Source organism: Accipiter gentilis, chromosome 7 (genome assembly GCF_929443795.1).
Source record: "Accipiter gentilis chromosome 7, bAccGen1.1, whole genome shotgun sequence".
Lineage (NCBI taxonomy): Eukaryota > Metazoa > Chordata > Aves > Accipitriformes > Accipitridae > Astur > Astur gentilis.
The window spans coordinates 8311277-8324853 of record NC_064886.1 but is presented as its reverse complement, the minus strand read 5'-3'; the positions used below and the strand labels follow the sequence as shown (position 1 = coordinate 8324853).

Below are 13577 nucleotides of genomic sequence, written 5' to 3'. Positions count from 1 at the left end.
TGGGCTCTTGCTGGGAGGCAGCTCATCTGGCCAGTATCAGCCCTTTCCATTGAGGGATCCTGCCCCTCTGGCTTGGCCTGGCATAGCTGGGGTGGCCATGTCAGTCTGGGGGTCTTCCCACTAATGCTGGGCTTGTCCCCAGCTGGACTGTTCTCGCTTGCAGCCCCCTCTCTGCTGCCTGTGTTGGAGCTGCTTTTGCAGGTTCCATGGTGCCTGGACTTCCACCTTAAACCCCAGCTCTGGCAGTAAGGTCTCTGGGTGCAGGGTTGTCCCTGCTTGGCATGTTTGGACAGTCCTTATGGCCATCCATCACGGGCACTCACCAAGGGTATGGTGTGGGTGGGACAGATGGAGCACAGGCATGGGAAAGGGACCCCGGCCCACGTGATGGCAGGGGACGATCGGTTTCTTCCCAATGTGCTGGTTCTGCCTTTGTGACTCCCCTTCCTCCATGGTCTTTTCTCTTCCCTCTGCAGACCAACTGCGCCGACTTCCAGACCGAGAAAACCATCAGCGCCGCCCCTGCTGGCCCGAGGGGCTCGGAGGTGAGCGTGGAGGTGACTTACGAGCCCTGCCAGCTGGGCGAAGCCAGGGCCACGCTGCAGCTCTCCTCCCCGCTCGGAGGGGAGTACAGCATCCCCCTCTTCGGCCTTGCCCTCCCGCCCAAGCCCCAAGGCCCCTTCATCATCAAGGCCGGCGGCACCACCTCCATCCCCTTCAAAAACGTCTTCCTCCAGCCCACCGCCTTCCAGTACACGGTGGAGCACCCTGCCTTCACCGTCAAGGCCCCCGACAGCTTGCGTGCCAAGAAGACCACCTTCATCACCGTCTCCTTCCAGGGCGGCCCGACCTCTGGCGGGGCCCCTGTCACCAGCAAGATGGTGGTCTCCTGCCCCGGGGGGGCGGGTGTCTCCTGGGTCTACTACCTCCGGGGCCTCCCTCCTCACAAGTGACCGGTGACCCCCTGCGAGCCCCTCACGGTGGGCGTTCGTTAATAAACCCCGAGGGCGATTAACGCTGTCGCGGTCGGTTTGGAATAAACCCGGCGCACCCCCACCACCACCCCCGGCGGCAGCGGGCCCGGTGGAGCCGGTAGGGGGCGGCCTCCGCGCCACCCGGGGGCGCTCTGCGGCGTGGCGGTGGGGTCACGTGGGCGGACCGACCGGGCGGGGTCACGTGGCCGCCGGTGGCGGCAGGGTCGGGGGTGGGGTGGGGGGTGGGGGGGCGCGGCGGTGCCATGAACGCGGAGCGGGACCTGGCGCCGTTGGCGCCCAGCGTGGTGCGGGCGCTGAACGACAAGCTCTACGAGAAGAGAAAGGTGGCGGCCCTCGAGATCGAGAAGTGAGAACCGGGAGGGGGGCGGGGGGCCTCCGGGAACCGGGAGAGGATCGAGGGCGGTGCCGCCCTGGGCTACGCCAGCGAACCGGGGCCGGGGGTGGAAGCCGGGCCGGTCCCTCGGGGAGGGCTGGGGTGTGTGGGGGGGGTGTTCTGGGGCCACCTGCGGCCCCGGGGGGGGGCTGGTAGGGGTCCCGCGGTGCACCGGGGGTCCGGGCGCGGGAGGGGACCGGGCCGCGGCTCCCCGGTGGGAGCTGGGGGCTTCGCGAGTGGGGCTCACCCCGCGGGGACCCGGAGGGCCCGGGGGAAGAGGTTACCTGGGGGGAACTGGGCGGGGGGCCAGTGGAAGGGGTCATCACCAGCGGCACCCAGGGGGTCGGGGGCACCCGGGGGCTGCAGGCCCGGGAGTCCAGGGAGGGGACCCTGTCGGGACAGCGACCCCGTCGGGACAGCGACCTGGGCAGTGCCTGGGCAGGAGGGCTTCTCCCCCAGAGCTACTCCGTGTTTCCCATCCCCACGGCACTGGTCGATGCACTTTAACTCCCAGCCTGTCAGCTTCTGGGCACAAGCAGGGACCCGCCGGTTCAGGGTGCGTGTTGCAGGGCAGGAGATGTCCCAGGGCAGGAGTTGTGCCCACGAGCCCCTCGTGGAAAGCCCCGTCTGACGGTGGGTCCCCGGTGCCATTGCGCAGCACCGCACAAAGTAAACGTGCGAGCAGCGTAAATATAGAAACTCGCTGGAAATGCTATGCTTGCTCTTCTGCGGCGCTCGTGGAGGGGGTCGGCTCGGTGCGGAGCCCTGACCGTGGCAGGGGGACACGAGGGTCTCACTGGGCAGCAGGCAGAAGCCGCAATGGGGGCAGCAGGCCGGTGCTGGGGTGGCTGTGCCCATGATCCAGGGCCCGTTTCACGTCAGTCTGGGTTCGTCACCTCGTGGTGCCATTCCATTTTTCCCTTAAGGTTTCTCGCCCAAGCTCTTTCCAGCTGCAGAAGTGGGAAGCGCCTGCTGTCACCCGCGGCCATTGGGTGTTGCCTTTAGTTCTTTCTGCATTGCTGCTGTTTTGGCAGAGCTCAGGCCTTCATTCAGAGCATCGCAGACAAGGGTCTGCAGGTGTCTGCTGGCATGGCTGTGCCCCCTCTAGCGTTGCCCGTACACGTTCTCTGCATGTCTTCTCACTCTGTGCTGGTCTGGGTGCTTCGTGCTGCGCTGGTCCACGGTTTTGCCTGGGAGGGACTGCATCCTCCCTGGGCACTGCCTGATCGTTCAGCTCGTGGAGGACATCCAAAGTATCCCTTCAAAGGACAGCACAGTACAAGGCTGGGAGCAATGATCCAAGGCGGAGGGTGCGTTTTGCGTGGGAGATGCGGCTACGGTGAGCCTGTGAGGGGAGCGGCGAGCCACTCTTGGCAGCCAGTGACATGGGGGATGGAGCCGCTCTGCTGAGGGCTCGACGGGAGACGTGGGAGGGATGTGGGGTGGGAACCATGTGCCTGGAACGTGGAGGGTCCTGCATGGGAGGGTGTATGTGGGCAGCAGAGAAAAATGGTTTTGGGGATGGGGTGTTTGTTCAGGTACAAACCCAAGCCTGCCAGGTCCTTTTTCTGATCTATGTATCTACTTTTCCTTTATTTTTTCCCTTCTTTATAGGAATAGTTTCTTAAGTGTGTGTTGTGGTAGATGTGCCGTCTGTCCTTATAATTCTAGCCTCAGGGATACTTAAGAATTGTCCCTTTGCTGTTGCTGTGAGGGCTGATACTCCTTGTCTTATCCAAGCAGTTCTGCTCTGATTTATTCTGCCCCAGGATTAGGGTTTTGTGGTTGGCTTATACCAACCGAAGTCTGATTTGGGGTCAGGCGGTTCAGCCGATCAAGCTGGAAGCCCAGTTTGGGAAGGGTATAAGGAGGAAGAAGGCAAGGGCCAGCTTTGCTACAGATACACGGGTTTAGATCAGCTAAAACCCATCACAGAATAGTACCAGCAGCGTCTCTTCCATGTCTATGGCATCAAGTGAGGAGGGACTCGCTGCCTCTCAGCTCAGGTACTTTCTCGTTCTCTGGCCAGTAATGTGGGAGCAGCTCCTGCTGCTTGCAGACTCTTTGATGCTGCACATTGCTTTTTGCTGCTTTTTGTCTTGTTAGTTAAATCTTTAAACTCTTGAAGGAAGTCTGTAAAGTTATTCCTGTTCAAACAAAACTCTGTCCGTTAAATCTAGGTAGTAAAAGGATCACCCTGATGGTCTGTGCTGGAGCCTGCTGCTGGGGTGGGACTGGAGATGGAGCCGTTTGCCCTAAAGCAGCAGTTTATGAGAGTGGGTTGGGCTGTAACTGTTCCAGAACTTGGCTTTGGTGTGGGGAGAGTGAGGGAGAGGCTTTGCTCAGAGCAGGGTGAGAACAGAGCTGGCATTAACCATTTTGGGGGAGAATGTTCATAAACATCTTCTGTAATTATTTTCCTGGATTATAAAGTGGGTGATGGGTTGGTGGTACTTATCTGGGAGAGAATAGTGTGAGACTCAATATAGTGCCAGAGAAAAAAAAACACACATGGAGTTAGGTAGTGGAAGCTTTTGCACCTTTATTGAAGGTTAAGGTAAAGATCCTTATTTAGGTTGAGATTTTGAGGTTCCTGTGTCCACATTATGGATAGAAACCGAAGGAAAAAAAAGGGGAAAACAGTGCTGCATTGGCCGGGAATCGAACCCGGGCCTCCCGCGTGGCAGGCGAGAATTCTACCACTGAACCACCAATGCTACAGCTGCCTGCACAGCTGCCTGCACAGCTGCCTGCACAGCTGCCTGTGCCTCCCTGGCTGGCCAGTGGCTCTGCTGCAGGGGAGTTGGGGCTGAAGGGCTGGTTAGGTGACCCGGGATCTTGAAGCAGTTGTGTAGGCTGGCGGCGTAACAGGTCTCTTCGTTTAAGCGCAGCTGATGTGTTAAATATCTCTGGATAACGAGCTGCAAGTTTCTGGGGAGGAGGAGGAGGAGGTATTGCATACAGAAACCTTGTGGGTTTTTTGTTAAGGTTTGTGCTGTTTAAGAGTATATTTAAATACACTATTAGTAGTATATTTAAATATTTGGAATATTAGCTGAAGCAACGTGTGGGTGGCTGGAAAGGTCCAAAATCTTAGTGCTGGGCATGGGCGTGGTGGACAACAATTCCCTACCGAGCCACCAGCACTTCTGGTGCCTGCTGAGCAGTTCTCTGCTGCCGTCTTGTGCTGTGTTGGGGGTAAATGACCCCCATAACCTTCCCTGTTGGAGAGGGTGTTTGAAGACCTGGTGGTCTTACGCAGCTTGAGGTGGGTCTTGAGAGTCCATCCTGGGCTGGGAGTTCACGAATGGTGTAGAAGGCTGTAGGCTGGGGCCAGTAGGAGGGCAGTGAGCCACTGTGGTTGTGAGTGGGGAGGAGGAGAGAGCTCTGGTCTCACTTGTGGGTTCTTTCAGCATTCCCTGTTTTGGGACTGCTTTCTCTGGCATTTGTTGTGGCTAAACGTCCCTGTTTCTGATAGCCCCGGGGAGCCAAGCCCCCGAGCATTTGTATCGGGCTGAACCTAAAGCCCCCTGGGTACTTTCCTCTTCTCTCCCTAGGCTGGTACGAGAGTTTGTGGCTCAGAACAACACATCTCAAATCAAACATGTGATCCAGATCCTGTCGCAGGAGTTTGCACTGTCCCAGCACCCCCACAGCCGGAAAGGGGGACTCATTGGCCTGGCCGCTTGCTCCATTGCCCTGGGCAAGGTAGGTGCAGGTGGGGTTTTTGGCTTCTGTGGGTTATGGTGGGACAACAACAGTTACTCCGGGGTCAGCGTGATGGGAAGACTCAGGCTGGTGGCCCTGCAGCTCCCTCCCTGCATTGCAGTCTATGGCTGGGTTGTATTTGAGTTTCCTCAATATGCCCAGCCACATCCTTTGGGCACAGGAGCACTTTCTGGTCTGGGTCGCATCTTGGCAGCTCCCTAGGTGTGGTTTAAGTGCATCTGTCCATTCTCTGTCTCTAGCAGCTGGACTAGACTCAGCAGGTTGGGTACTAATTTGCGTTAACAGAGCTGAGAAGAGTTGCAGCCCTTTCTTTTCTCCCCCCTAGCTCAACTGGCTCCAGCAGTGCAGGCAGGGCCTTTGGGAAGCAGGGCCAAGGTATGGGCCAAAGAGTGGCAGAGTCATAGTCAAAGTAAGCGAGCGGTGTAAAGTGTTAAGCTGCATTAGCCTGAGCTAGTAGCTTTCTGTTGGGCTTGGCAGAAGTTTTACTTGCTGAACGTGTGGATTGCTCAGTCCTATTCTGGAGGTGTTATATCGATGCCCCTTGTGTGGGAAGTTGGCTGATTTCTGTCCCAGTTAAGGTCTTTCTCTATAACTTTCCTCTCGTTAACAAGAACAAGCTCAGTAAGTTGCCTCCAGGGCTATGCCAGAGCATCCAGATCTCCGTGGAGGGGAGCACAGACTGCAGGCTCATGGCTCCATTGGGCTTTTGAGTCAAACCATGCGGCTGGTTTTTTGAAAGCACCTGCAAGGGAAGGAGTCATTCTGGTCTGTAGTAAGGTATACGTCAACAAAAGCAGAGGGCTTGGGAAGAGCAGGCTGTGCCTGTTGGAAGAGCTACAAGGTAGATTTTAATTAATTTATTCCCCTTGTAATGAGAGTCATGATCGGTCTGAGCAGATGCTTTGAAGCCTTACGGCTTTTACATTAACTGTCTTTACACTGGTGGCCGGGAGCTTCTGAGCAGTGGTCCCGTTTTCATCCTCTTGTTAAAATGCAGAACTCTTTGTGAAATCCTCTTTCCTGGGATGAGCAATGCTCTGCTCTGCCCTCAGCCCAGGCACGTAACCCGTCTTCTCTTCCTGCACAGTGCAGGGGCAGGCACTCCGTGCTGCCAGAGCTGCCAGTGCAGCTGGCTTTGGGGGATGGAGTTGGTTTTGGTGGCCTTGAGGGCCACTGATAAAACTTGGAGTTGAGCTCTTTAATCTGCTTGTCTGCACATTGTTGATTTTCTTACCATCTCCTTTGCTAGACGCTCAGGAAATGCCAGCCTGTTTCCCCAAAGCAGGGATTTTTTTAACTTCAAAACAAGCCAACATTCTGCCTCTACTTCTGGGTTTGTCTGAAACTCTTGCTGTGCTGGTGAATCCTTCAAGCAGAAGTCTTTTGGGCTGGGGAGCAACCTCATTAATGACTATATTTTGCTTCTGAGCAGAGTTAGGGTCAGCCTAGTGTGGCCCTTCTGCAGTGCAGGAGGACAAACTTCAGCATGTAATATGAATTTTGCCTGGGAATCAGTGCTATAGTCACTTCATCCGACATATGTGTCCACCTTAACTCCGCAAGCTGTTGTATCTCCTTATCCATAAGCAGCTGCACAGGCTGAAGCTGCTCCTCTTCTGGTAGCTGGGACCACGGTTGAGTTGGTGTTTCTGGAGACAACAGGGCAGGAAGGTGCTTTGGGGCTGCCGGTTGTCTTTCTGTGAAGAGTGTATCACCAGCTCCTCTGTGCTACCCAACTCTTGACATTACAAAGAGTAGCCCAACAGACCAAGGGTTTCTTTGCTTAGCTGAAGGTGCAGGTGGGCTTGATCTGTTGCTGTCTGGGATGTTCCCCCTGGTCCTGGAAACATGGGTGGGTTTACACCAAAACCAGCCAGCAGAGTGGAATAAATCCTGGCTGCCAGCTGACTGCTGCAAGGGCTGGTGACCACTGGCTTTGTTGGGGACCTGCCTCGTCTCCTGCCTGCGGGGCAGAGAGGCAGGGACAGATTTCTCTGTGGACCAGTCTCCAGCAGAGATGAACGGCGTGCTGGGGGAGGCAGCCCCTCTTGATTTGCAAGGCACTCGAAGTGGGTGGTGAATAACTGCCCAAATGACTTGTGCATCTGTGGGAATCAAAACCAGCCAAGTACAGCTGCAGTAATCACTCTAGTTTCTGGTATAGACTTCCCTGAAACAATTTCTCAGGTGATTCTCACTGTATCTGAATAATATAATTCAATAATCTCAATAATAAAATTCAAAATTCATTAATACATCCTGTCCAGCATAGGTGCACTAAGCCATTATGGGCCTGAATTTTTGCAGTATGTTCCAGGGCAGCGCCATCTCTTCCTTCTCCCTGTAGCATGGTCCTCAATTAACCAGTCTCCTCCTGTCCACCAGGACTCTGGACTCTACCTGAAGGAGCTGATTGAACCGGTGCTGACGTGTTTCAATGACGCTGATAGTCGGCTGCGGTACTACGCTTGCGAAGCCCTCTATAACATTGTCAAGGTGGCCAGGGGCTCCGTTCTCCCACACTTCAACGTGCTCTTTGATGGCCTCAGCAAGGTAAGAAGCTTTCTCTCAACCCCCATGTGTTTTTCTTTCCCACACTGGAGAAGTAGGATTCGTTCTCTAGTCCTTTTCTTCTCTGGGTCAAACAAACCAAGTTGTCCAAGGGTTTTTTTTTTCCAGGTAAACTGGTTTGCTTTGACCCAGGCAGGTCTGAAGGACTGAATGAGCAGTTTCTGCAGCAGCACACTAGCCACTGACATTGTGGGTGCTAAAGTTCACTGCAAGATACCTTTTTTTCTGTTCTCATCTCCAGGATATATTTTCCTGTTCCTTGTTGAATGGTATTAGGAAATAAGGTTGACAGACTGCTGGAGGTGAGGTGGCTCTGCGGCTCTACGGCTTTGTGGGTTCTGTAGTGTCAAAAACACATCTATGTATGCCCGTCTTTGCAGCTTTTCACTGGAAACTTGTATTTCTTTACCATTTAAGAGCATGGCTGTTGGCTTATGAAAACCCACATAGCTGGGGGAGGTGATGGGTGCTTGATATCTCCCTTAGGATGTCTCTCAGGAGAATTTGTTGGAGCCTAATGATGAGTTGGAGATAAAGGGACTTCCCTGTGTTCATCCCTGTAAACACCGAAGGAGAGCAACAGTCCTGGGAGCCCCACTGCAGAGTGGGGAGCAGACCTGGGACCCACTGCTGCAATGGCTCTTGTTTCTGTCATTCACAGCTGGCTGCTGATCCTGACCCAAACGTCAAAAGCGGCTCGGAGCTCCTCGATCGGCTTCTCAAGGTATTTTTTCTCTCCTGAGAATCCTTGGTGCAGGCTGCAGGCGTGTCCTGGCTGGGGATGTGTCAGTCCCCGAGGCTGCAGCTGCTAAAACTGTCCCAGCTCAGTACTGTGAATACTGTTAAAACATTTCTTTCTCTCACTGACTGTAGCCTTTTAGGTTCAGGGTCTGGTGGCAGTCTTAGGCACCTGGGTTGTGAGGGGCTGGTAGGTTATTGCAGTGCCACGTGTGCGTTCAGCTGTTGGGAGCTGAGTGTCTGGGGAAGCAATGTTTTAGTCCGAGTAGGGTTGCAGCCCTGTCCCAGGCAGCAGAAGGGCTGTTCCTCTGCTTTTCCTCCCTTCCCTAAGTGAGTAGCAAAGTGAGTGGAGCTGCTCTGCTACTGCTTTGGGGTGGGCGGTTTGGTTCCCTTTCCTGTTCTGCCTGCCAACGGGCTTTTACTCTCACAGACCTCCCAGTTCATTTTCTGCTCTTCAGAGATGAGTGGCTCCCTGCCAGGTCTTGCCCTCACTCCTCTTCGTTATCGCAGCAGTTAATGTGGTCTCTGCATCACCTGCTGCAAACCTTCCTGCTGGGAGATCTGCTCCACCATACTGGTGTGAGAGACTGAGCCATGCAGCAAAATTCACCAAATGAGTAGGAAGAGCTTTAAAGCCAGGGGACTCTCCCACCCCTGATACACATGGTTACATCAAAGGTGCTTGCTCATGTGTGCAGCATACCACTGACACATGAATCGGAGAAGCTCCCGTCCTCCTCCTGTTCAGCTGGGCTGGCACACAGCAGGCAGGAGCCTCCCTCTCTAGGTCCCGCTCAGCATTAGTCCCTGCCCAAGGGGGATTACTAGCTCATTGCCTGAATAAACCATGTGATTCCTTCTCCCCAGGTCTCCTGACCCACAGACACATGCATCAACTGCTTGTCATCTTTTTCCTGTCATGTGCCTTAAAAAAGGCCGGATGGGGGTGGCTGTGGGGATGCGGGGTGGTGGCCATCCCTCCTAACACCCTCTGCTTGGGCTCTGCAGGACATTGTGACAGAGAGCAACCAGTTTGACTTGGTAGGCTTCATCCCACTGCTGCGCGAGAGGATTTATTCCAACAACCAGTATGCCCGGCAGTTCATCATATCCTGGGTAGGTGTGCACAGCGCCACGTGTGCCTGTCAGTCCGAACTCTAAAATACTGTGACTCGTCAGCATCCTGTCTCTGGGCAAACAGCAGATATCCATGGCGATGTGTGAACTCAGGCACCTGAATTTACTTGAGCAGGTTTTTTAAGCTGGCAGAGTTTTTCACCTGGTCAGTTAAAATGCCAGCTCCGTCACCTTGCTGTTGCAGTCACGGGGACATCATACTGCATTTCTGCCAACCGGGTTCAGGACATTGCACATGAAGTTAGAAAATACTGTCAAAGCGAAGTTAGAAAATACTGTCAAAGCATTGCTTGTATAAATAGATATGCTGTGGTCTAGAGGTTATAGTCTCCTAAAGGACAGTGCCAGACTGCTTTCCATCACCCAGCGGTGATGGAGGGATGTTGTTCTCCAGGAGGCAAGGGATGTCTACTTGCTTTCACCTTTCTGTGCGAGACAGGAGCTCTCAGTACCTGGCTGGGGTCTGGGGAGAGATGCGTGCTGCTGCACTCTCTTTCAGCCGTACTTTTTGCTGTCCCAGGTCTGTCTGCATGCATCTTGGCAGTCATTCCTGATCCCTTCTCTACTTTACAGAGCGGTGATTGGAAACGTAGCAATGCTGCAGGCTGATTGCTTGCTTCCTGTGCTAGCCTGGCTTCTTTCTGAGACGGGCAACTCTGTGCTGTTCTCTTGTCCTTCCCCCCCATCCCACACAGCGCAACTCTGAATTCCTCAGTACTGCACCAGATTTGTGCTGGTGATGTTAGCTTCTCCAAAACTCACTTTCTTTCTCATTCTTCCCCTGAGCTAGATCCTGGTCTTAGAGTCTGTGCCTGACATCAACCTCTTGGATTATCTGCCAGAAATCCTGGATGGGCTCTTCCAGATCCTGGGAGACAACAGCAAGGAGATTCGGAAAATGTGAGTGTGGAGGCTGGCCGGGCATGAGGGCTGTGTCTTGCTCACAGTCTGTCCATCACCCTCTTCGTTTGTTTGCAACAATTCCGTGTAACTGCAGCAAAACCCTGCATGCGTGGTGGGAGACAGCAATCTAGCTGTCTTGGTCGGTGGATCAAAGTGTCCTTGGCAAGGGCTTCTCTTCCCTCGCTTGATGTGGCTGGAATGGCTGCGGAGGACACCGTGGTCTGTGCTGGGGGACAAACTGTTTTGACTTGGTTGAGCTGTTGCCTTCTCAGTCCTTGCACCCAATACCAGAGCTGCAGAGGTTCATGTGTGCTTCTGGATGGGCTATGAGCTCTGTGAATAAGCTTTGCAGCATGCGAGCCTCTCTCAGCAAGGCAGAGCACCAACCCAGCATCTCCTGGGTGGAGAAGAGAAGCAAGCATTGCGAGCTTGCTCCTGAGATCCACTGCTGGTCTCAAGACAAGGGCATTTTGAAGCACAGCAGTGGCTGGGTGTTCTCAGCGCGGTCACAGAATCTTGGCTTCTTGTGCTGGGAGAGAATAACTGGACCTGTTTTGTAGGGCATAAGTCAGTGGTGAGACTGGCCTGGATCTATCCGGCTGCCAAGCCCTCCTGGGTCCTCGGTGCTTCTTTGTTTCCCAATGTCCATGTGTTGAGGAACAAGTGCTGAAAACATTGGGTATCATCTGCCCCCCTGTTGCCCTCTGTGCTCCCCACCCCAGGCACACCTCGATCTCAACAGAGCCTTTGTGGCTATTAGGGCAGTTGTCAGAAGGTGCAGGGAGCTCCAGACGGTCCTCCATCCTCGCAGCTGTGTGCTGTCTCTGCCTTAGGGCAGGGTGAGCTTGTCAGCCTTGTCCTTCCTGGCCCTGCCCCTGTGCAGAGGCACGCCTGTTGTGCCACCAGCATCCTTTTTATGTATGCGTGTAGGAGGCTGGTCTCCATAACTTCTTGGTCCAGGGCAACTGAGCGCTAACCAGCTGCTCTGCCTCTCTGCAGGTGTGAGGTGGCTCTCGGGGAGTTCCTTAAGGAGATCAAGAAGAATCCCTCCAGTGTCAAGTTTGCAGAAATGGCCAATATCCTGGTGATTCACTGCCAGGCGGCTGGTGAGTGCACAGGACCAAGCGGTAGCATCCACCTCCAGGTTTGCAGTACCGACCGTAGTTTCAGGCCAGGAGCTTTCCAGTGGGCTGTTCACCAGCTCGCCCACTTGCCTTTTCTTTGTCATTGTGCGTGCAAATCCTGCTGAAAGGGGGGAACAGGCAGCTTGCTCGTGGTTGGCACTACTGCTGTTGTACTGCTCATCCCCCAGCCTCAAATTCAGGTCTGGCATCCTCCGAACCAGAGGTGCCTGGAAGTAAAATATCTGGCTGTGGATATCCAGCACATCTAGAAGGATCTCTTTATGGGCTTGTCTTAACCTCTGGTGGCACTAGGTGCATAGGCAGGACAGTTAAACGTGATGTGCCTGGTGCTTTGTGTTAGTGCTGCACTGTAGCTCCTGCAGGTCTGCTGTGTAGGCAGTGGCAGAGGGTTACAGCTGCAGTTGGATCTGTTTCCTGAGAAGGATCTTGTCCCTGAGCTGCGCTCATTGAGCTTAAACTGCTCTTTAAATGCTGCTGAAAGGAGTGGGTTTCTTGCGAGAGAGGAATAGAAATAGAACGAGACTGCTTGCTCTTGATTAAACTGATGCCCAATAAATTTACATTGTTTAACCCTAAAATCTGGCCTCGCTTCGGCTGACTGCCCCAGCAGTGCTCCCTTTTTCAGAATTTGGGGAGGTTAACAAAACCCCGACTCTAGGAGCAATGCTTGACCCAGACACACAACTGCTGTAGGTGTGACAGAGGAAATATCCTTGTGTGTTGGGAAGCTTGACAGAATACTTGTAAATGGGGAAACCTGGATTATGGATTGAACTGGGTTAACTCTGAAACCTAACGATTGTGTTTAATCTCAGCCTCACTGCAGATTCAGGTCTTACCTATCTCTTCTGGGACTAAACTGTCCTAGACTAGGATCTCTCTGCACTAGTGACTCTGGATGGAGCAGAGGCAGCTCTCTGCCTGCAGGTGGTCCTTGGTCTGTGGAGTTTGCTCAGCTGCCAGTGTTGTCCTTTCCCTCACCTTTGCTTGTCCCATGTCTTCCAGATGACCTGATCCAGCTGACAGCCATGTGTTGGATGAGGGAGTTCATCCAGCTAGCTGGCCGGGTGATGCTGCCTTACTCCTCAGGGATCCTGACCGCTGTCCTGCCGTGTCTCTCCTATGATGATCGCAAGAAGAGTATCCTTGTAACTTGGAGCTGCTCCAATTCCTGCTGCAGCAACCCCCAGGGAATCGCCTGTTTCCTGCCCCTGGGGCACAGGGCCAGCTGCACAGCTGGAGAGGGCCAGGAGAAGTCCTCCTGTCAAGTGCTAAAACCCGCACCAGCCCTTTGGATGTGAGGGGGGTTGCAGTAGCTGGGCTGGGGCAGCCCCGGTGGGGCTGCGGTGGCTTCTGCGTGGCTGGCCAGATGTGGCACCTGGCCACGTGTGGGACTGCGTGTTCCTTACACTGCCTCCACCCAGACATCAAGGAGGTGGCAAACGTGTGCAACCAGAGCCTGATGAAGCTGGTCATCCCAGAGGATGATGAAATGGATGAGGCCAAGCAGTCGATGACCCTACCTGCAGAGCCCACCTCAGAGGAGTCTCTCTCCAAGCCAGAGACAGCATCCAGCGGTGAGTCCCCATTGGTCTGAGCCACTAGAGTTGGCTCAGGGGAAGGTCAAGGGAAGGTCCTCAAGAGAAGTTCTTGAGTTGGTTTGGTGTCCTGGGGCAGCTCAGAGCATATGGGACCTCTGTGCGTTCTTTGAGCCTTGGAGTCCTGTTCCCCAGACGATCCTCTGCTGAGACAGACACGTTTGGTGCTGTCTGCGTAGCAGGGTCGTTGATCTGGCCTGGAGCCCAAGCAGTGCTGCAGTGCTGCGTTCCCTGGTGAGCATCCCCATCTCCTCACCGTGCTTCACTTTGACTTAGTGATTAAGCTGACCTGAAAAAGATAGTTTATAGTTAAATGTTTAGTGTCTCGCTACATAACATGGGAAGAGAATAGCCCACCTGTCCTGCAGTGGCTGGTTTGGGAGGAGCT

The 13577-nt window shown here is 54.3% G+C and overlaps 2 protein-coding genes and 1 non-coding gene across 3 annotated transcripts in view; 2 read left to right on the top strand and 1 right to left on the bottom strand.

The window, feature by feature from the left end:
• Window positions 1-985, top strand: part of HYDIN (HYDIN axonemal central pair apparatus protein) — a 162090-nt gene extending 161105 nt beyond the window's left edge. Inside the window, exon 85 of the mRNA XM_049804439.1 lies at window positions 477-985. Within this exon, the coding sequence (XP_049660396.1) occupies window positions 477-953 (477 nt within the window). The 3' untranslated portion in view covers window positions 954-985. The remainder of the gene's footprint in view (window positions 1-476) is intronic.
• Window positions 986-1217: 232 nt separating this feature from the next.
• VAC14 (VAC14 component of PIKFYVE complex) overlaps window positions 1218-13577 on the top strand; it is a 65688-nt gene continuing 53328 nt past the window's right edge. Inside the window, exons 1-9 of the mRNA XM_049804440.1 lie at window positions 1218-1341; window positions 4926-5076; window positions 7483-7650; window positions 8330-8392; window positions 9415-9522; window positions 10334-10443; window positions 11446-11552; window positions 12597-12731; window positions 13016-13168. Coding sequence (XP_049660397.1) covers window positions 1238-1341; window positions 4926-5076; window positions 7483-7650; window positions 8330-8392; window positions 9415-9522; window positions 10334-10443; window positions 11446-11552; window positions 12597-12731; window positions 13016-13168 — 1099 coding nt within the window. The 5' untranslated portion in view covers window positions 1218-1237. The remainder of the gene's footprint in view (window positions 1342-4925; window positions 5077-7482; window positions 7651-8329; window positions 8393-9414; window positions 9523-10333; window positions 10444-11445; window positions 11553-12596; window positions 12732-13015; window positions 13169-13577) is intronic.
• On the bottom strand, window positions 4015-4085 carry TRNAG-GCC (transfer RNA glycine (anticodon GCC)). The gene has a single exon. It is a non-coding gene; the product is annotated as a tRNA-Gly (tRNA).